Raw genomic sequence first — 20,335 nt, 5'->3', positions numbered from 1 at the left:
ACTCTAGGAGGTGGATCGAAAAGATCTTGCTGTCATTTAAGTCAAAGAGTGTTCTTCTTATGTTTTCCTCTAAGAATTTTATAGTGTCCGGTCTTACATTTAGGTCTTTAATCCATTTTGAGTTTATTTTTGTGTATGATGTTAGGGAGTGTTCTAATTTCATTCTTTTACATGTACCTGTCCAGTTTTCCAAGCACCACTTATTGAAGAGGCTGTCTTTTCTCCATTGTATATCCTGCCTCCTTTGTCAAAGATTAGTTGACCATAGGTGCATGGGTTTATCTCTGGGCTTTCTATCCTGTTGTATTGATCTATATTTCTGTTCTTGTGCCAGTACTGTATTGTCTTGATTACTGTAGCTTTGTTGTATAGTCTGAAGTCAGGGAGTCTGATTCCTCCAGCTCTGTTTTTTTTCCCTCAAGACCACTTTGGCTATTCAGGGTGTTTTGTGTCTCCATACAAATTTTAAGATTTTTTGTTCTAGTTCTGTAAAAACTGCCATTGGTAATTTGATAGGGATTGTATTGAATCTGTAGATTGCTTTGGGTAGTATAGTCATTTTCACATTATTGATTCTTCCAACCCAAGAACATGGTATGTCTGTCCATCTGTTTATATCATCTTTAATTTCTTTCATCAGTGTCTTATACTTTTCTACATACAGGTCTTTTGTCTCCCTAGGTAGGTTTATTCCTAGGCATTTTATTCTTTTTGTTGCAGTGGTAAATGGGAGTGTTTCCTTAATTTCTCTTTCAGATTTTTTGTCATTAGTGTACAGGAATGCAAGAGGATTTCTGTGCATTAATTTTGTATCCTGCAACTTTACCAAATTCATTGATTAGCTCTAGTAGTTTTCTGGTAGCATCTTTAGGATTCTCTGTGTATTGTATCATGTCATCTGCAAACAGTGACAGTTTTACTTCTTCTTCTCCAATTTGTATTCCTTTTATTTCTTTTTCTTCTCTGATTGCCATGGCTAGGACTTCCAAAACTATGATGATTAATAGTGGTGAGAGTGGACATCCTTGTCTTGTTCCTGATCTTAGAGGAAAATGCTTTCAGTTTTTCACCATTGAGAATGATGTTTGCTGTGGGTTTGTCGTACATGGCCTTTATTATGTTGAGGTAGGTTCCCTCTATGCCCACTTTCTGGAGAGTTTTTATCATAAATGGTTGTTGAATTTTGTCAGAAGTTTTTTCTGCATCTATTGAGATGATCATATGGTTTTTATTCTTCAATTTGTTAATATGGTGTATCACATTGATTGATTTGTGCATACTGAAGAATCCTTGCATCCCTAGGATAAATCCCACTTGATCATGGTGTATGATCCTTTTAATGTGTTGTTGGATTCTGTTTGCCAGTATTTTGTTGAGGATTTTTGCATCTATATTCATCAGTGATATTGGTCTGTAATTTTCTTTCTTGGTAGTATCTTTGGTTTCGGTATCAGGGTGATGGTGGCCTCAGAGAATGAGTTTGGGAGTGTTCCTTCATCTGCATTTTTTTGGAAGAGTTTGAGAAGGATGGGTGTTAGCTCTTCTCTAAATGTTTGGTAGAATTCCCCTGTGAAGCCATCTGGTCCTGGACTTCTGTTTGTTGGAAGATTTTTAATCACAGTTTCAATTTCATTACTTGTGATTGGTCTGTTCATAGTTTCTGTTTCTTCCTGGTTCAGTGTTGGAAGGTTATACCTTTCTAGGAATTTGTCCATTTCTTCCAGGTTGTCCATTTTATTGGCATAGAGTTGCTTGTAGTAGTCTCTTAGGATGCTTTGTATTTCTGCAGTGTCTGTTGTAACTTCTCCTTTTTCATTTCTAATTTTATTGATTTGAGTCCTCTCCCTCCTTTTCTTGAGGAGTCTGGCTAAAGGTTTATCAATTTTGTTTATCTTCTCAGAGAACCAGCTTTTAGTTTTATTGATCTTTGCTATTGTTTTCTTTGTTTCTATTTCATTTATTTCTGCTCTGATCTTTATGGTTTCTTTCCTTCTACTAATTTTGTGTTTTGTTTGTTCTTCTTTCTCTAGTTCCTTTAGGTGTAAGGTTAGATGGTTTATTTGAGATGTTTGTTGTTTCTTGAGGTAGGATTGTACTGCTATAAATTTCCCTCTTAGAACTGCTTTTGCTGCATCCCATAGGTTTTGGATCATTGTGTTTTCATTGTCATTTGTCTCTAGGTTTTTTTTTATTTCCTCTTTGATTTCTTCAGTGATCTCTTGGTTACTTAGTAACGTATTGTTTAGCCTCCACGTGTTTGTGTTTTTTACGGGTTTTTCCCTGTAATTGATTTCTAATCTCATAGCATTGTGGTCAGAAAAGTTGCTTGATATGATTTCAATTTTCTTAAATTCACTAAGCCTTGATTTGTGACCCATGATATGATCTATCCTGGAGAATGTTCCATGCGCACTTGAGAAGAAGGTGTAATCTGCTGTTTTTGGATGAAATGTCCTATAAATAGCAATTAAATCTATCTGGTCTTTTGTGTCATTTAAAGCTTGTGTTTCCTTATTAATTTTCTGTTTGGATGATCTGTCCATTGGTGTAAGTGAGGTGTTAAAGTCCCCCACTATTATTGTGTTACTGTCGATTTCCTCTTTTATAGCGGTTAGCAGTTGCCTTATATATTGAGGTGCTCCTATGTTGGGTGCATATATATTTATAATTGCTATATCTTCTTCTTGGAGTGATCCCTTGATCATTTAGTGTCTTTCCTCGTCTCTTGTAACATTCTTTATTTTAAAGTCTATTTTATCTGATATGAGTATTGCTACTCCAGCTTTCTTTTGATTTCCATTTGCATGGAATATCTTTTTCCATCCCTTTATTTTCAGTCTGTATGTGTCCATAGGTCTGAAGTGGGTCTCTTGTAGACCACATATATATGGGTGTTGTTTTTGTATCCATTCAGCAAACCTGTGTCTTTTGGTTGGAGCATTTAATCCATCACGTTTAAGATAATTATCGATATGTATGTTCCTATTACAGTTTTCTTAATTGTTTTGGGTTTGTTTTTGTAGGTCCTTTTCTTCTCTTTTGTTTCCCACTTAGAGAAGTTCCTTTAGCATTTGTTGTAGAGCTTTGGTGGTGTTGAATTCTCTTAGTTTTTGGTGGTGCTGCATTCTCTTAGCTTTTGCTTGTCTGTAAAGCTTTTGATTTCTGCATGGAATCTGAATGAGATCCTTTCCTGGTAGAGTAATCTTGGTTGTAGGTTCTTCCCTTTCATCACTTTATGTATATCATGCCACTCCCTTCTGGCTTGTAGAGTTTCTGCTGAGAAATCAGCTGTTAACCTTATGGGAGTTCCCTTGCATGTTATTTGTCATTTTTCCCTAGCTGCTTTCAGTAGTTTTTCTTTGTGTTTAATTTTTGCCAATTTGATTACTATTTGTCTCGGTGTGTTTCTCCTTGGGTTTATCCTGTATGGGACTTTCTGCACTTCCTGGACTTGAGTGGCTATTTCCTTCCCCGTGTTAGGGAAATTTTTGACTATAATCTCTTCAAATATTTTCTTGGGTCCTTTCTCTTTCTCTTCTCCTTCTGGGACCCCTATAATGCGAATGTTTTTGCATTTAATGTTGTCCCAGAGGTCTCTTAGTCTGTCCTCATTTCTTTTCATTCTTTTTTCTTTATTCTGTTCCGTACCAGTGAATTCCACAATTGTGTCTTCCATTTCACTTATCCATTCTTCTGCCTCAGTTTTTCTGCTATTGATTCCTTCTAGTGTATTTTTCATTTCAATTATTGTATTGTTCATCTCCATTTGTTCTTTAATTCTTCTAAGTCTTTGTTGAACATTTCTTGCATCTTGTCGATCTTTGCCTCCATTCTATTTCCAAGGTCCTGGATCATCTTCACTATCATTATTCTGAATTCTTTTTCTGGAAGGTTGCCTATCTCCACTTCATGTAGTTGTTTTTCTGGGGTTTTGTCTTGTTCCTTCATCTGGTACGTAGCTCTCTGCCTTTTCATCTTGTCTATCTTTCTGTGAATGTGGTTTTTGTTCCACAGGCTGCAGGATTGTAGTTCTTCTTGCTTCTGCTGTCTGCCCTCTGGTGGATGAGGCTATCTAAGAGGCTTGTGCAAGTTTTCTGATGGGAGGGACTGGTGGTGGGTAGAGCTGGCTGTTGCTGTGGGCAGAGCTCAGTAAAACTTTAATCTGCTTGTCTGCTGATGGGTGGGGCTGGGTTCCCTGCTTGTTGCTTGTTTGGCCTGAGGCGACCCAACACTGGAGCCTATGCAGGCTCTTTGGTGGGGCTAATGGCAGACCCTGGGAGGGCTCACGCCAAGGAGTATTTCCCAGAACTTCTGCTGCCAGTGTCCTTGTCCTCACGGTGAGCCACAGCCACCCCCCGCCTCTGCGGGATACCCTCTAACACCAGCAGGTGGGTCTGGTTCAGTCTCCTATGGGGTCACTGCTCCTTCCCCTCGGTCCTGATGTGCACACTACTTTGTGTGTGCCCTCCAAGAGTGGAGTCTCTGTTTCCCCCAGTCCTGTTGAAGTCCTGCAATCAATTCCTGCTAGCCTTCAAAGTTTGATTCTCTAGAAATTCCTCCTCCCATTGCTGGACCTCCAGGTTGGGAAGCCTGACATGGGGCTCAGAACCTTCACTCCAGTGGGTGGACTTCTGTGGTGTAAGTGTTCTCTATTTTGTGGGTCACCCACCCAGCAGTTATGGGATTTGATTTTATTGTGATTGCGCCCCTCCTACCATCTCATTGTGGCTTCTCCTTTGTCTTTGCATGTGGGGTATCTTTTTTGGTGAGTTCCAGTGTCTTCCTGTTCATGATTGTTCAGCAGTTAGTTGTGATTCTGGTGCTCTTGCAGGAGGGAGTGAGAGCACGTCCTTCTACTCCGCCATCTTGAACCAATCTCCCCTCATTTCCTCTTTAAGCAGTGAGGGAAGAAAAACTACTCTTAAGTAACTACTGTGATCAGTACTAAGTATTATACTTTAGGAATGCCAAACTAAAAAATGATTCCTACATTCCAGGATATTGGTTTCTTTGGTGACCCAAGACTTATGTGACGTAATTGAAAAATAATGCAGAACAGTATGATATAAATGAGAACAGTATAGTATAAATGCCCCTGGATTCCAAGGAACCTAGGTTGAAAGTGATTGATTTAAAGTATTTATTTTGAGTAGGATGAGCACATGTTAACTATTCACAACAACTTTTTTTTTAATATATATAAATTTATTTATTTTTGGCTGCATTGGGTCTTCACTGCTGTGCACTGGCTTTCTCTAGTTGCGGCAAGCAGGGGCTAGTCTTCGTTGTGGTGCGCGGGCTTCTTATTGTGGTGGCTTCTCTTGTTGCAGAGCACGGGCTCTAGGTGTGTGCGCTTCAGTAGTTGTGGCACGTGAGCTCAGTAGTTGTGGGCTCTAGAGTGGACTCTAGAGTGCAAATTCAGTAGTTGTGGCACACAGGCTTAGTTGCTCCATGGCATGTGGGATCTTGAACCAGGGCCCCAAGCTTCGTCCCCTGAATTGTCAAGCGGATTCTTAACCACTGCACCACCAGGGAAGTCCTCATAACAACTTTTAAAGTATAATTTTTTAGTTTGATTCAGTTTCTATAGAATTTAGCTTATATACAGTATCACATTTTCGGAGCCAGTCCTTACTACTGGGCTGTAAATGTGGATGCTGTCTTTGATTACCAGTGTATTTCCAGCATCTGGCATGGTGCCTGATACAAGGCACATTCTGTTAAATGTTTGTTGAATGAATGAATGAACAAACACTGGTGTGGGCTTGAGGTATCAGCATGTAATATTAAGCTCTTTTAGAAAGTTGTCACAAGGTGGAAGATGTTAGGGTGGAAAGAGCAAAAGGTAGAGGGGAGGCCTTCAGAGCTCTGCCACTGATGAGCTCTGTAGCACTGGCCTTTCTGGTCATATATCCTCATTTGTGAAGTGAGGGAATGTATTGGATCATCTCCCTCTTAATATTTTGAGGTTTTTGAGCAGTATAAACTTAAAACATTTAGAACCAGCTAAAGAAACATGACCTCTAAGTATAATTTGAGTGCACCATTAAGGTTTTGTGCTAAAATACCACTGACCTTTGCACCTGGCAAATTTTATCTTTTTTTTTTTTTTTTAAAGTCTTAGGCCCTAAGGTAATTGTATACAAATGTATAACAAAGAAATGTATGACAAATCTGAATAATTTGTTCAATATTTATATATTTGTATATTAAAAGTATGTAAATTAAAGCATGTTTATTTTACATTTATAGTTGATCAATAAACTTTAATATGTCTGTTTTCTAGGTTTGGAATTTTATGACAAGCAACCCCCTAGCCCTGGTAATTTAAAAGCTTTTGTTACTTAGATTTTAAATTACTCTGTGTTAAGTACTGAGTGCTTCTTTCGGAATTCAGCATATTTCCATGTGAATAATCTGATTTAACTAAGAAATATATCTGAACCAGAGTGTCCCTTATTGATCACAAACATTTTAAAATTGCCTTTGACAATAGCCTAAATAATACTTTGGTTCATTAGTAATGCAAAACTTTTTTAAAGTAGAGGTATTTGGTGGGAGAGAAGCCAATTCACTAACTTTTAAAAATTTGTTATACAGGATTAGCTGAACCATCCTTTGTCGCCAAACATGAAGATAGTTTGTTTAAGGATTTATTTCAAGACTACGAGAGATGGGTTCGTCCAGTGGAACACCTGAATGACAAAATAAAAATAAAGTTTGGCCTTGCAATATCTCAATTAGTGGATGTGGTAGGTGTGCATATCATTCCATATTCAATTTCACACAGATCTGTGGAGAGCCTGTTGTGTGCCCAGGCACCGTGCTCGGCTGCAAAGATTACAAAGGTGAATGAACATAGTCCTTTTCCTTCAGGAACTCACCAGGGAAAAACAATTATTGCACCACAGACATAGGAATACTGTATGTTTATATAATCTTGTGTAGTTTAGAAATCATTTTATCTCATTTGGTAATTAAAATAGGTCTATTTTTTAATAAATTCAAAGATATTAAACCCTTTATATGGAAGTTTCTCCTTAAATGTGTTAAAAAATATGACCAAAAAGTCAAAAATTTGAAAAGAAAAAAAACCAAGAGTTAGAGTTGTAGATTTTTAGGACCGAAAAGGGATCTCAACAGATCATTGCCTCAGTATCACACTTAAAACATTTCTTGGGTTTTTCCATGTGACATTTACCAGGTAGTAAATTCCCCATCGTAACTTGTTCTTATTGTCAAGAGATTATTTCTATTTTAAACTAAAAGGTTCACACTAATTTTAAAACTAGTTTCTTCTTTTTCTGATCATGTCAATCAATAATTGTTTCCCTGTTGTGTTCCCAGAATAGTCAAATATGTGTGTGTGTATGGATGGATGGATATAGATAACATTTATAGGTGTGCCTTTATTTTCTGATTAGAGAAGCAATGCATGATTTTTGGAAAGAGTTTAGAAAGTTCAAAAAAATACAAATAAGAAAATAAAACTTGACTGTAATTCTACCACCCAGAAATGACCATTGGTAACATTTTATTGTGTTTCTTGCCAGTTTTTTCTTTGTGAATATGTTACAAAATTGAAATATTATTTTAGATATAATTTTGATTACTGCTTTTTCCCCTATTGTTACATGATGAACATTTTCTTATGTTATTACATAATCTTCAAATGTAATTTTTAATGGCTATATTTCATTTATAATTTATTTAAACATTCTCTTATTGTTGGCAGAAGTTTGTTCCCAATTTTTCCTATTATAAAGGACGATGATGAATATTTGTACATAAATGTTTGAATTTCTCCTTTCCTTAAGAAAGGTGATAAATCGAAGGATATACATTTTTGAAGTCTGTTGACTGATATATGTAACCTAATTGCTTCCAGAATGATCAATGAATATGGACTCTGTGCTTGATCCTTTGCTAGGCAATACAGGAAGATTTTAAATATAAATTAAACATAGCGAAGTAGGAAGTAAGTTAGTAGGGCTTGCTTTCAATTTTTCTTTCTAGCTGGGACTGTCAGCATGTAAATGGAGTAAGTGTAGAATGCTGCAGTACTAAATCGTGATGTCACAGAGATCTGGGATTTCAGATCTTGATGACTGAGATTATCAAAGAAGCCTGGGTAGAAGAAGTGGCACTTGAGCTGGGCTTGTGCTAAGTGTAGGATCTGGCATGCAGAGAGGAAAGAACTTTAATAACAAGGAACAGTATAATCACAGGTACATAAGCGATACTGAGCCTTTTTGTTCAGCTGTTTAGATTGATGATCTGACTGGATGGTAGAGGAGGTGAGGAGTGATGCCTGTGTGCCACTGTGCCTTTGCCCCTGCCGTTGCTTCTGTTTGGAGAACTTTCCTTCTCAGCACAAGCCATTTATCCTTCAAGGCCAAATTCATCTGTCAGACTCTGAAATCCAAACTTCCTAAGACAGTCTCTCTTCTGTTCCAGTTACACTGACTGGCACTCATGTGCTGGCAGGGCTGCCTCAAAGCAGAATGAGCTTTAGTCCTTGTGCCTGTCCCAGAGCCTAGCATGGTGTCTGGCATGTAGTAAATGCTGAATGAATGAGAGATCTGATGGGTAACAGACATGGTAAAAGCAGTACTTTAAGAGGATCAATAAGATAGTTAAATACGTGGCTTCAAAGAGTGAAAGAAGCTTGAGAGGCAAGTTAGACCAAATATAAGAAGGAACAGGACTTGACCACTGAATATGGAGGGAGGTGTCTTATTTTGAAGCCTAGGTGGTTAGAAGGGTAACCAATTTGAAAGAGAAAATTGGTTGTTATGGGGGCAGGGCAGAAAAGACAATGGGTTTGCTTTTGGTATGAGGTCATTGTGGTACATTCAAAAGAAAATGTTCACTGAGGCCCTTGGAAGGTCAAGACTGGCTCTGAGGTGAGAGATGAGGCTGAGGATGTCAGTTTGGAATTGCTGGCCTGGGGGTGATTGTTGAAAACTTTGAATTGATGCAGTTTTAAAGCAGAGAGAGCAGGAGCCTGATCCTTGAAGAACATTCATAGAAAGTGGTAGAAGCAAGGGTTAGCCAAGCAGAGACATTGAGGAAGGGCTGCTTCTTGAGAGAAGGGCCCAGAAAATATACGGTCAGTGACAATGAGAGGGGAGGAGGACTGGAGTCAAGGAAGATGAGGGTCAAGGGCCCTGGACATTGATAGAAGCTTCACTGAATTGCTTCTCAGTGGGTTCATGTTCCTTTTAATCGCTAAGGTCTTTGCCCCGCAACCTTGTGATCATGTTTAGTGGCTCTTCCTTGAAGTTTCCTCAGATTCCTATCTTATTTCCTACGTGTTCTCGCTCTGTCTTTTTAAAATATCAGTGTTGGCTTGTTTGTTTTGATTTTATTTTTATGGTCAGGTTAAAAAAAACCCTATTACCCCGAAAACTTTTCTGCTGTGCTTATGAGTAGTTAACATTTCTTTATCTGTGGTTTCCTCCTGAGTATCATCATACATTTGTCTTCACTCAGTTTGGGTTTTTTTTAAATTAATCAATTTATTTATTTATTTATTTTTGGCTGCGTTGGGTCTTTGTTGCTGCACGCAGGCTTTTTCTAGTTGCGGCAAGAGGGGGCTACTCTTCATTGTGGTGCGGGGACTTCTCATTGTGGTGGCTTCTCTTGTTGCGGAGCGCAGGCTTCAGTAGTTGGGGCTCATGGGCTCTAGAGCGCAGGCTCAGTAGTTGTGGCGCAAGGGCTTAGTTGCTCCGCGGCATGTGTGATCTTCCCGGACCAGGGCTTGAACCTGTGTCCCCTGCATTGACAGGTGGATTCTTAACCACTGCGCCACCAGGGAAGTCCCTCAGTTTGGTTTTTGTTGCATCCTTCACTGTGTTGAACACATGATAGATGCTCAAGGGATACTTGAGGTTAAAAGAGGTTGTATCCCCTAAGGCAATGGCTAACCCACATCTTTGGGGCCAGTTGTGAACTCACGGGTTTTTCTTTTATCTCTGTTACTATTAAAGATACTAAGTATGGACTAGGTCCTAGCTCACAGAGCAAAATCTATGTGTGTTCACATTTTTCTGGTGAAAAGTTCTATAATTTTCATTAGATTCTCAAAGACAGCCTACTGCCATGCAGCATCACAGGTAATATGTTTACCAGAACTTTCCTAATTTTTAATGCCTCTGGTTAGAACTTTTGTCTGAAAGGCATATTCTAATACAGGGCTCAGCAGTTATTCTGGATGGTGTGTGACTTTGGGGTGGACAGTAGAGCTGGTGGCGTAGCGTTTAAATTTAGGAGTTTTGAGTTTTAGAATCGGTTTTACCACTAATTGGTGGTGTGATTTTAAGCAAGTTGCCTCACTGGGCCAGTTTTCATATTTGCAAAATGAAGGGATTACAGTAGATAAAATCTCTAGGTCCTTTCCAGCTCTAGTGTTTTAATCAAGGAAAATTGCTCATTGGAAGACACAGTGTAAGAGGGATGGCCATGCTGTATTTCCTAGGACCCATTCTTTCCATGCAGGGACCTAACAGCTGTCTTTGTCCCTAGGGATGTGCTTCCTTCCGGCCTCCTCCTTTCTCCTAGGTCATTCACCTGTTGTTCGGATGGGATAGGGAATGGAAACACTCCAGTCACCTAAGCTATTTATATCCCATCCTCTCTACCCAACTGTAGGGATTGCCTCGTGCTTCTGTGTGTCTGTGTGCTCTGAGCATTGTCTCCTACACAAGGTCTGTTTGTGGTTGATGATCATGATGATCTTTTACTAGTTCAGTTGGCTCCATGATATTTCAGTAAAACTTAATGAAAGAGTTATCACTTTAATTAGGCCTTGAAAATTCAGTGAAGGACTAGCATAAGTGAAGGTAAGACAGCAGGAAGATGTAAGTAGCAAGGACCCCTGGTCCTCTAGAAAAGTAGGATGTAAAAGCTTTATGAAGTTGCCATTCAAGGCTCTGACCTCCATATTTTTTTCTATATAACAGCTCTATGGAGAGATTCAAATCTGTGCCTCAGCAGAAGCAAATGACAAGTTATAGTCCCTCAAGAATGCACACATTGTATCTCACTGATTGTAAGATGCACATTTTTCCACACTTTAGCACTTCTGAAGTCAAGATGTTTTACAATTAATGACAACTTACAATTCATTATCAGCCTTTTTCTTAGTGCTAAGTACATAAAATAATGTTATGATTCTTAGACTGCATCTTAGATTTGAGGAAATGTAGTAGCTGAGACTATTAATATTAAATCTAAAAATGCTAATGGTGTCCTTTCAGGCAGCTTATCTGAAATACAGAGTATGTTGGAAGGAATAATGTGAAATTAGGCTGGTGAAAAGATCCTGCTTTTCTAGAGAACCGGATTGATGAACAGAACGTAGGTATTATGTAGACAGGAGTGTTTATATAAAACTGAGAAAATTCTTATTTAAACAATTATTGTTTCCGTAATTGAAATAATCAGCCTTATTTAAATTTTTATTTCATAGGATGAGAAAAATCAGTTAATGACAACCAATGTCTGGTTGAAGCAGGTATGTATAAAATTCAAAGGGCCACCCAACTGTTGACTGGTGCCACTATTACTACAGGGTTTGTAGCATGAGTATCTGGTCTTGGTGGATTGGCAGGAGGCAGAAGGAGGAGATAGATAGAGTCTTGTATTCATTCAGTTAATATTATTTGAGTGCCTGCTATATGCCAGGCACTGTTCTGGGCACTGGGGAAACAGCAGTGAACAAAACAGACAAAAGTCTAGGCCCTCAAGGAACTTCATTCCAATGGGGGGAATAAATAGGAAGTTGTATAGTACCTTTCAAGCTGATAAGCTTGGAGAAAAATACACTGGGAAAGCAGATAGGGAGTGTTGGGGACTGTACTTTTAAATAGAATGGGTAGGGGAAGTACCACTGAGAAGGTAATATTTGAACAAAGAGTTGAAGGAGGGGGAGAAGCAAGCTATGTGAGTATCTGGGGGAAGACTGTTCCAGGCAGAGGGACACAAACGTGAAAAGGTCCTGAGGCTGGAGGGTGCCTGGCGTGTTCAGGGAGCAGCAAAGAAGCCAGCTGGCTGAAGGTGAGTGGCCATGGGACGGGTGTAGGAAATGAGGTCAGTGAAGCAACAGGAGGCCGATGGGTGTTCCTAGCATAGGTTATGAGTAGTGGCTTCTAGGCCACTCTAGGGTTTTGGCTTTACTCTTAAGTGAGATGGGAACAGGCAAGAATGTAATGATTTATTTTTATGTTCATAGTCTCTCTTATATAAAGGACTTCTTTTCTTTCTGGGCCAGATGTCCCCAACTGCTGTTGAGTGCTTCCCTTTGTTCTTTATTATTGCTGATTTTTAATACCTACTGCCAGTTTCCTAACCCCCAATTCCTAAAAGACATGTGTGCTTTCCTTGGGGTGCAAGTCTTTTTTTTTTTTTTTTGCGGTACGTGGGCCTCTCACTGTTGTGGCCTCTCCCGTAGCGGAGCACAGGCTCCGGACGCACAGGCTCAGCGGCCATGGCTCATGGGCCCAGCCGCTCCGTGGCATGTGGGATCTTCCCGGACCAGGGCACGAACCCGTGTCCCCTGAATCTGCAGGCGGACTCTCAACCACTGCACCACCAGGGAAGCCCGGGGTGCAAGTCTTGACGTTGTCACAGAATTGTTACTGTGTGGAGGTGGGACAAGGTGTTTAACTATGTGAAATGTGTAATAAATCCAACTGCTCTTTGCATGGACCAGTCCAGCCAGTCATTGACAAGACAGCTAGAAAAGAGAATGTTTCCCTTGAACTTGGACTTTAGGTGCCCATGGCTGCAGCTCCTGGGCATGGTCAGCTGGTGGGAGAAGAGGTGTTGAGCAGATCCATGAACGTACGCAGCTCTGGTCCTCGCCTGTGTCTCCTGAGGACCATGGCTAGAGCCACCACATGAGGGGACAGGGCTATATCCTCCAGTGCCCATAAGAAGGACGTGGAGGTGAGTTTTCTTTATTGGGAGTAGAGGTGACTTCGTGTCAAAGTGTCTGGATTTGGCAAAGAGAGTATAGCTTTCAGTGTTTTTGACTGTTAATTTTATTGAAATTGAGTCAGGTTTCTTTGTTTTAAAGGAATGGATAGATGTAAAACTGAGATGGAACCCTGACGACTACAGTGGAATAAAAGTTATACGAGTCCCTTCAGACTCTCTCTGGACTCCAGACATTGTTTTGTTTGATAAGTAAGTTATATCCAGAATACCATTTTCTGTTTTCAAAAGAAAGCAACTGTATTACTATTAGGCACTAGTCATTTTTCTTCCTTTTGAAAATTGTTTAGCTATAAAGTCAGAGGACTTAATCTTGTGTTCTCTCATTTCATGAACCTACAAATAGGTTCTGTGGATCCTCTCCCTTTTTTGGTATATTGTTTTCTGATCATAAGTGTTCTTGGATTTCAAAAATTTGTAAAACATTTGGGAAGTCCAAAAAGGTATCAGGAAGTTGGGGGGAATATAACCAATCCCGTTATACCATCACTTGGTGGCAACCACTGTTATAAACTTACATGTATGGTGGACTTACTCTGTGCCTGGCATTATGCTCGGTGCCTTATCTTTATTCATTCAGTTCTCAAGATTACGATCACATCTATTTGACAGATGAGAAAATGGAGGCCAAAGATAGTTACACTTGTCCAGGATCACACAGCTCACACGTGGTGCGTGGGGAGTAGCCTGACATCACCATTTACACTCTTATTTTCTAGACTACATATTTGGCAGACTGCCTTCCAGATTTTTTGGTAATGGTTAAAAATAGTTAAGGTCATCCTTTATGTTTAAATGTGCATCCTTCTAATTTTGCTTTAAATACTGTATAATAATTTCCCACAATAAGGAATGTTGGATTAATTATTAACTCATATTTGTAGGTATTCTACCTAAGTGTGTTTTGAGGATGGTTTTTAACTTAGGGGAGAGGATACTTCTGGATGCCAGTTTCATTTTTTTCTAGGACCAACCACTCCAGGACATTTCTGGGAATTTGTGCTTATCCTAATGCACTTTGTCTTGTTTGCAAGAAGGCATTGACATGAGGACAGAGCAAATGCTAAGCAAAAAATATCTCTCACTTTTCAAACCTTTACCTCCATGCTTCTCAACATGGAAGGAGTGAACAAAGCTGCATGCAAGGAGTGAACAAAGCATGATGCAGCTTCCTGGAGCAATATTTTACTCTAAGTCATTGCAAACATTTTTATATTTAACATGGATATATTACATAGGAGTGTGCAAAAGTCACATGAATTTTAAGATACAGAACAATATTTCGAAGATAGCTCATGTTGGTGGTGATGTTTCCTGCTAGACTTCTCCAGTGCGTGAGTTCACATGATGGCAGAGTTGGAGAGGGATGGCTGTTTTCCAGGGCTGTGCCCAGCTTGGGGCTGTTGTTCTTTCCCTGTCAGTGTAGGAAGCATCCAGTATCTGTCATGGAGGGATAAGAGCACTGAGGGGAGAGGGGGGCGTCTAGGAATGTGGACTCAGGTTCTGGCTCTGTGCACATCCCTTGTTATCAATAGCCTAATTCCATTTTGTGTGTAATCAAAGTGAAATCATTTCAACCACTTGAATCTCAGGCTCCTGTGAATATAGATCTGTCAGTCCTGGAGTAGATATGGAAATAGGGGTTTAGTTTCAATGGAGTTAGATATTTAAGGGCAGTGTCCTTAAACTAGAGTCCCCTACGTGGAGCAGGTATATCTCAAGTGTAATAATTTAAAAAGTATTTCATGCTATGGTATAGGTTTTCTTTTATATTAGGCTTGTAAAACACATGCCCGGGGTGTTTAGTCTCTGCATTGTTACTGTGCATGTGTGTATTTTAGTGCAGATGGACGTTTTGAAGGGGCCAGTACGAAAACTGTCGTCAGGTACGACGGCACTGTTACCTGGACTCCACCGGCAAACTACAAAAGTTCCTGTATCATTGATGTCACATTTTTCCCGTTTGATCTCCAAAACTGTTCCATGAAATTTGGTTCTTGGACTTACGATGGATCACAGGTTGATATAATTTTGGAGGAACAAGATGTTGACAAGAGAGATTTTTTTGATAATGGAGAATGGGAAATTGTGAGCGCAACAGGAAGCAAAGGAAACAGAACCGACAGCTGTTGCTGGTATCCTTACATCACTTACTCCTTTGTAATTAAGCGTCTGCCTCTCTTTTATACCTTGTTCCTTATTATACCCTGTATTGGGCTCTCGTTTTTAACCATACTTGTCTTCTATCTTCCTTCAAATGAAGGTGAAAAGATTTGTCTCTGTACTTCAGTACTCGTGTCTCTGACTGTCTTCCTTCTTGTTATTGAAGAGATCATACCCTCATCTTCCAAAGTCATACCTCTGATTGGAGAGTACCTGGTGTTTACCATGATTTTTGTGACACTATCCATCATGGTCACTGTCTTTGCTATCAACATCCATCACCGTTCTTCCTCAACACATAACGCTATGGCTCCGTGGGTCCGCAAGATATTTCTTCAGAAGCTTCCGACGCTGCTTTGCATGCGAAGTCATGTAGATAGGTGCTTCAGTCAGAAGGAGGAAACTGAGAGCAGCCGTGGACCAAAATCTTCTAGAAACACACTGGAAGCTGCACTTGATTCCATTCGCTACATTACAAGACACGTCATGAAGGAGAATGATGTCCGTGAGGTCTGTGACCGCGTATATTTACAAATGCAGATCTGTTTTCATTCTAAGTTGGGCAAACAGCATGACCCTTAAGACTAAGCATAGCTTGAGGGCCAGAGATGTTGACACACTGTTCAGTAAAAGATCTTTACTAAAATTTCAGTTAAAATATCTGCAAAATGTGGCATGTACACAAATCTCACGTCTCCTTTTCCCCCATCAGCATCTTGGATGACTTTTGAAAACACTTTGTGTTATGCTGACTGTTCTGTTATTCTAAGGCATAGTAATCCTGCCGTTTGGTTTTTGGCTCTGACGTGATTAACTGTTTTAATTTGATCTTCAGTAACTTTGTTTCTGGATTCTATAGTAATCTGCAGGCACAACTGCATTATAGTTTATCAAAAGTGATTTCATTTTTTAAAGAATGAGTCTAATGGAGCCTTTATAAATACAGCCAAGATATTTTTCTAGAATAAGTCTTTTTGTTGTTCACTTATAAGAATGTTAGCGAAATCAAAAGCAGTGAGGTATTCTCAGGTGTTATATATTATACATCAACATGTACAAGTGAAGCTTAGTGTAGTACTTAATAATATGCTTAATTTGCTTAAAAACAAAAATTTGCTCAAAACTTTATTATAGAAAAATAACTCACTGGCTCCTTATTTAAGGTTAATATTTAAAATGCAAGAATTGAACTATGAATACATTTTATTAATGTGATCATATTGAACTGGAGTTTTCTTTCAAAACATGTAATATTTCAGTCTTGTCACTGTTCTTTATTTCTAGTGTGTAATTTATTTATTTATTTATTTATTTATTTATTTATGGCTGCGTTGGATCTTTGTTGCTGCACGTGGCTTTCTCTAGTTGCAGCAAGCGGGGGCTACTCTTCGTTGCGGTGCACGGGCTTCTCATTGCGGTGGCTTCTCTTGTTGCAGAGCACAGGCTCTAGGCGCATGGGCTTCAGTAGTTGTAGCATGCGGACTCAGTAGTTGTGGCTCGCGGGCTTAGTTGCTCTGAGGCATGTGGTATCCTCCCAGACCACGGCTCAAACCCGCATCCCCTGCATTGGCAGATGGATTCTTAACCACTGTGCCACCAGGGAAGCCCTGTGTAATATTTTTAAAGCTATGACTATAGTACTATTTTCATAATTGAATTTACTTTGAATAGTTGCACTAAAATTATATGAATTCTCTCACAGATATAGAGAACAAACTAGTGGTTACCAGTGGTGAAAGGAAAGAGGGGGGAAAGGTAGGGGCAGGGGACTAAGAAGTACAAACTACTATATATAAAAAAGCTATCAAGATATATTGTACAGCACAGGGAATATAGCCAATATTTTATAATAACTTAAATGGAGTATAATCTATAAACATTTAGAATCACTGTGTTGTACACCTGAAACTAATATAATCAAAAAATAATAAAATAGTACTCAGAATAAAAAATGTATATGGATTCTAATCTCTAAAGCCTTTTTAAATGGAAAAATTTCTAGCAGGCGTGGTAAGCAGGTGGAATGAATCCGGCAAAATAACAGCCCTCCCCCAAAGGGACATTTGACATATGTTTCTAATAAACTTTAAAAAAATTTTTATTGAAGTATAGTTGATTTACAATGTTGTTTTAATCTAATAAACTTTTTTTTTGTGTGTGTGGTACGCGGGCCTCTCACTGTTGTGGCCTCTCCCGTCGCGGAGCACAGGCTCCAGACGCAGAGGCTCAGCAGCCATGGCTCACGAGCCCAGCCGCTCCGCGGCATGCGGGATCCTCCCAGACCAGAGCACGAACCCGCGTCCCCTCCATCAGCAGACGGACTCTTAACCATTGCACCACCAGGGAAGCCCTCTAATAAACTTTTAATGCTTGTGGATCATAAAGTTTCTATTTGGTGTAAGTATAATTAGTTTATAAGGTGAAGCTATCAATGGAGTCTTAAAATATACAGATATTAGGGGCTTCCCTGGTGGCGCAGTGGTTAAGAATCCGCCTGCCAATGCAGAGGACACAGGTTCGAGCCCTGGTCTGGGAAGATCCCACATGCCGTGGAGCAACTAAGCCCGTGCTCCACAACTACTGAGCCTGTGCTCTAGAGCCCACGAGCCACAACTACTGAAGCCCGCGTGCCTAGAACCCATGCTCCACAACAAGAGAAGCCACCACAATGAGAAGCCCGTGCACCACAGTGAAGAGTAGCCCCCACTCGCCACAATTAGAGAAAGCCAGTGCCCAGCAACGAAGACACAACACAGCCAAAAATAAATAAATAAATTTTAAAAAATACAGATATTAGATAATGATATGGATTGAGATGGGATTTAATGAATGTCTGCAAAGTGTTGTGCAAAAGGATCCGGGCTCCTTCCAAGAGGGCCAGTAAATGGGGTTTATTTTCAGGGGAAAAACTTATAAGTAGAGAAGCAGTAGGGTGTTTATAATCCTCTAAACTCTATATTATCCTGAAACTTGGGGCACAGTTCCTGTAGAAGACCTGGTGCTTCATAGAGAACAGGGGCTAGGGAAGCTCGTGGTCAAGGAAGTGGCCTGGTGGGAGGGAACCTCTGGTGCTCGAGGCCTGGTCTCAGCCTGCCCTTTCCTTGAGGTCACTCACACCTGCTGAGCCAGCTCCCTGCTTGGGCTGCGAAAACAGGGAGGGAATGAGCTCACCAGAAGCTCTGAGCTCATGAGCTTAGGTTAAAATGGTCCCTAGGAAATCCTAGGAAAATAAAGCAGGTGAGGTGAGGAAGAAGATTAACAGCTGTTGAATACATATTATTCTGAACCAACTTTTAATTTGTCATGAAATTAACTTCAGGCTGGATTATCTTCAAAAATTAAAATAAGTAAACACTACTGGGCCGAACAAGTAATAAAGATAACTGTATATAGTAAGAATTTAAAAGATGTTTTAAAGTTTATTATAAAATATCTAAGTACTATATTTTATTAAAATTCTATCAAAATAACCCACTTATATTACAAGTTGACGTGTAAATTTATGAACTTTGTGTCTTAATTATTTAACATGGGTATTTTGTTTTTTGATACAGGTTGTTGAAGATTGGAAATTCATAGCCCAGGTTCTTGATCGGATGTTTCTGTGGACTTTTCTTCTGGTTTCAATTGTTGGATCTCTTGGGCTTTTTGTTCCAGTTATCTATAAATGGGCAAATATAATAGTACCAATTCATATTGGAAACGCAAATAAGTGACACTTCCCTAGGGGCTGTAGTAGGAATTTAGTTAAAAGGCACATATCTCTTATGGCACCTATAAAATTATGAAAATGTAAATTGTGTTTAAAATTTGATGCAAGCTTCAACAGATTAACAGACACTAACATCAGTTTATCTTAATAGATTGCCCATTAGAACATCTACCTGCATGACTGAAGTAATAACTGGCTGAATAACATTTGATCTTTTAAAAATAGCAGCACACAATATTATCTAAACTGTACTAGTAAAAATCTAATGTTTGTATCCTGTCAATTAATTCTGCTTTGTAATTAACAGTTAAGTTCATCTTTTGACTGTGCTGGAAAATTCCTGTTGTATTTGAAGACTGATTTCATTTGGTAAAGGTACACATTTAAAAATTCTCTCTGTCCTGTATTCATTGGGTAAGAGCTAATCTTAAGTATAATATATTGCTGTATTAAATAAGCTGACTACTTGGTATGATAATGATTGAATGTGATGCTGCTTTTCTATAACCAACATTTTTTAAAAATGAAAAATGGGAATTGGAAACTCCTTTAAGGCTTACTTTATTTTGTAGACGTGTAAACTGAACAATTATTAACTATTTTTACAGCCTACCTTCCATTGTGAAATCATACACTAGATAACTCGTGTTGACATGCAGTAGCATATCCTTAACATTCATTTCAATCCTTTTGTCCACTTTTCCCCACAATTAATAGAACCACCTTCTACATAAATTCTGGTAGCATCTTTTTATCTTTGATCTTAGAAGTGTCCATGACAACTAAGTGAATCCCATTTTAAGAACACGTCTGTGGATACTACTAAATTGTTCTGTGAGAAAACCATCTTCTAAGATTAAAGGTGGTATTGTAATTATGTATAAGCATATTGTTACATACCTGTGATGTTTCAATTATATCTCTTTCATTCCAACAGTTACAGTACTAGAATATTAGTGTTGCAAGGGCCTTTAGACGTAATCTGGTCTTAGCCTATTACTACTTACTTATTCAATACAGTATCATGTATCACAGGTAGACAAGTTAAAATTTCATCTCTACTGTCATACAGAGTGAAGTAAGTCAGAAAGAGAAAAACAAATATCGTGTATTAACGCATATATGTGGAACCTAGAAAAATGGTACAGATGAACCGGTTTGCAGGGCAGAAATTGAGACACAGAAGTAGAGAACAAACGTATGGACACCAAGGGGGGAAAGCAGCGGCGGGGGGGATGAATTGGGCAATTGGGATTGACATGTATACACTGATGTGTATAAAATTGATGACTAATAAGAACCTGCTGTCTAAAAAAATAAACAAAATTCAAAAAAATAAAAAAACAAAAACAGAAAAAAATTTTTTTTCATCTTTAATGTCCCTGACTCAGCTATGACCAGGAAGAAAATACGGACAGAAATCTTGTATTCGATTTTGAACTCTTAGCTCTTGAGAGAACA

At 39.1% G+C, this 20,335-nt stretch overlaps 1 protein-coding gene across 2 annotated transcripts in view; it reads left to right on the top strand.

The window, feature by feature from the left end:
* Nucleotides 1-20,335, top strand: part of CHRNA5 (cholinergic receptor nicotinic alpha 5 subunit) — a 52,702-nt gene extending 32,367 nt beyond the window's left edge. The window contains exons 2-6 of one of the 2 annotated variants that reach the window (XM_081228549.1): nucleotides 6,601-6,752; nucleotides 11,474-11,518; nucleotides 13,082-13,191; nucleotides 14,841-15,672; nucleotides 18,717-20,335. In XM_081228549.1, coding sequence (XP_081084675.1) covers nucleotides 6,601-6,752; nucleotides 11,474-11,518; nucleotides 13,082-13,191; nucleotides 14,841-15,672; nucleotides 18,717-18,878 — 1,301 coding nt within the window. In that variant the 3' untranslated portion in view covers nucleotides 18,879-20,335. Of the gene's footprint in view, nucleotides 1-6,600; nucleotides 6,753-11,473; nucleotides 11,519-13,081; nucleotides 13,192-14,840; nucleotides 15,673-18,716 lie in introns of those variants that run through there. The other variant, XM_081228550.1, reaches the window with a different exon arrangement.

The sequence above is a fragment of the Mesoplodon bidens genome, assembly GCF_964165515.1.
Source record: "Mesoplodon bidens genome assembly, chromosome: 3".
Lineage (NCBI taxonomy): Eukaryota > Metazoa > Chordata > Mammalia > Artiodactyla > Ziphiidae > Mesoplodon > Mesoplodon bidens.
The sequence above is the reverse complement of the archived record's forward strand: the minus strand, read 5'-3'. Positions and strand labels throughout refer to the sequence as shown.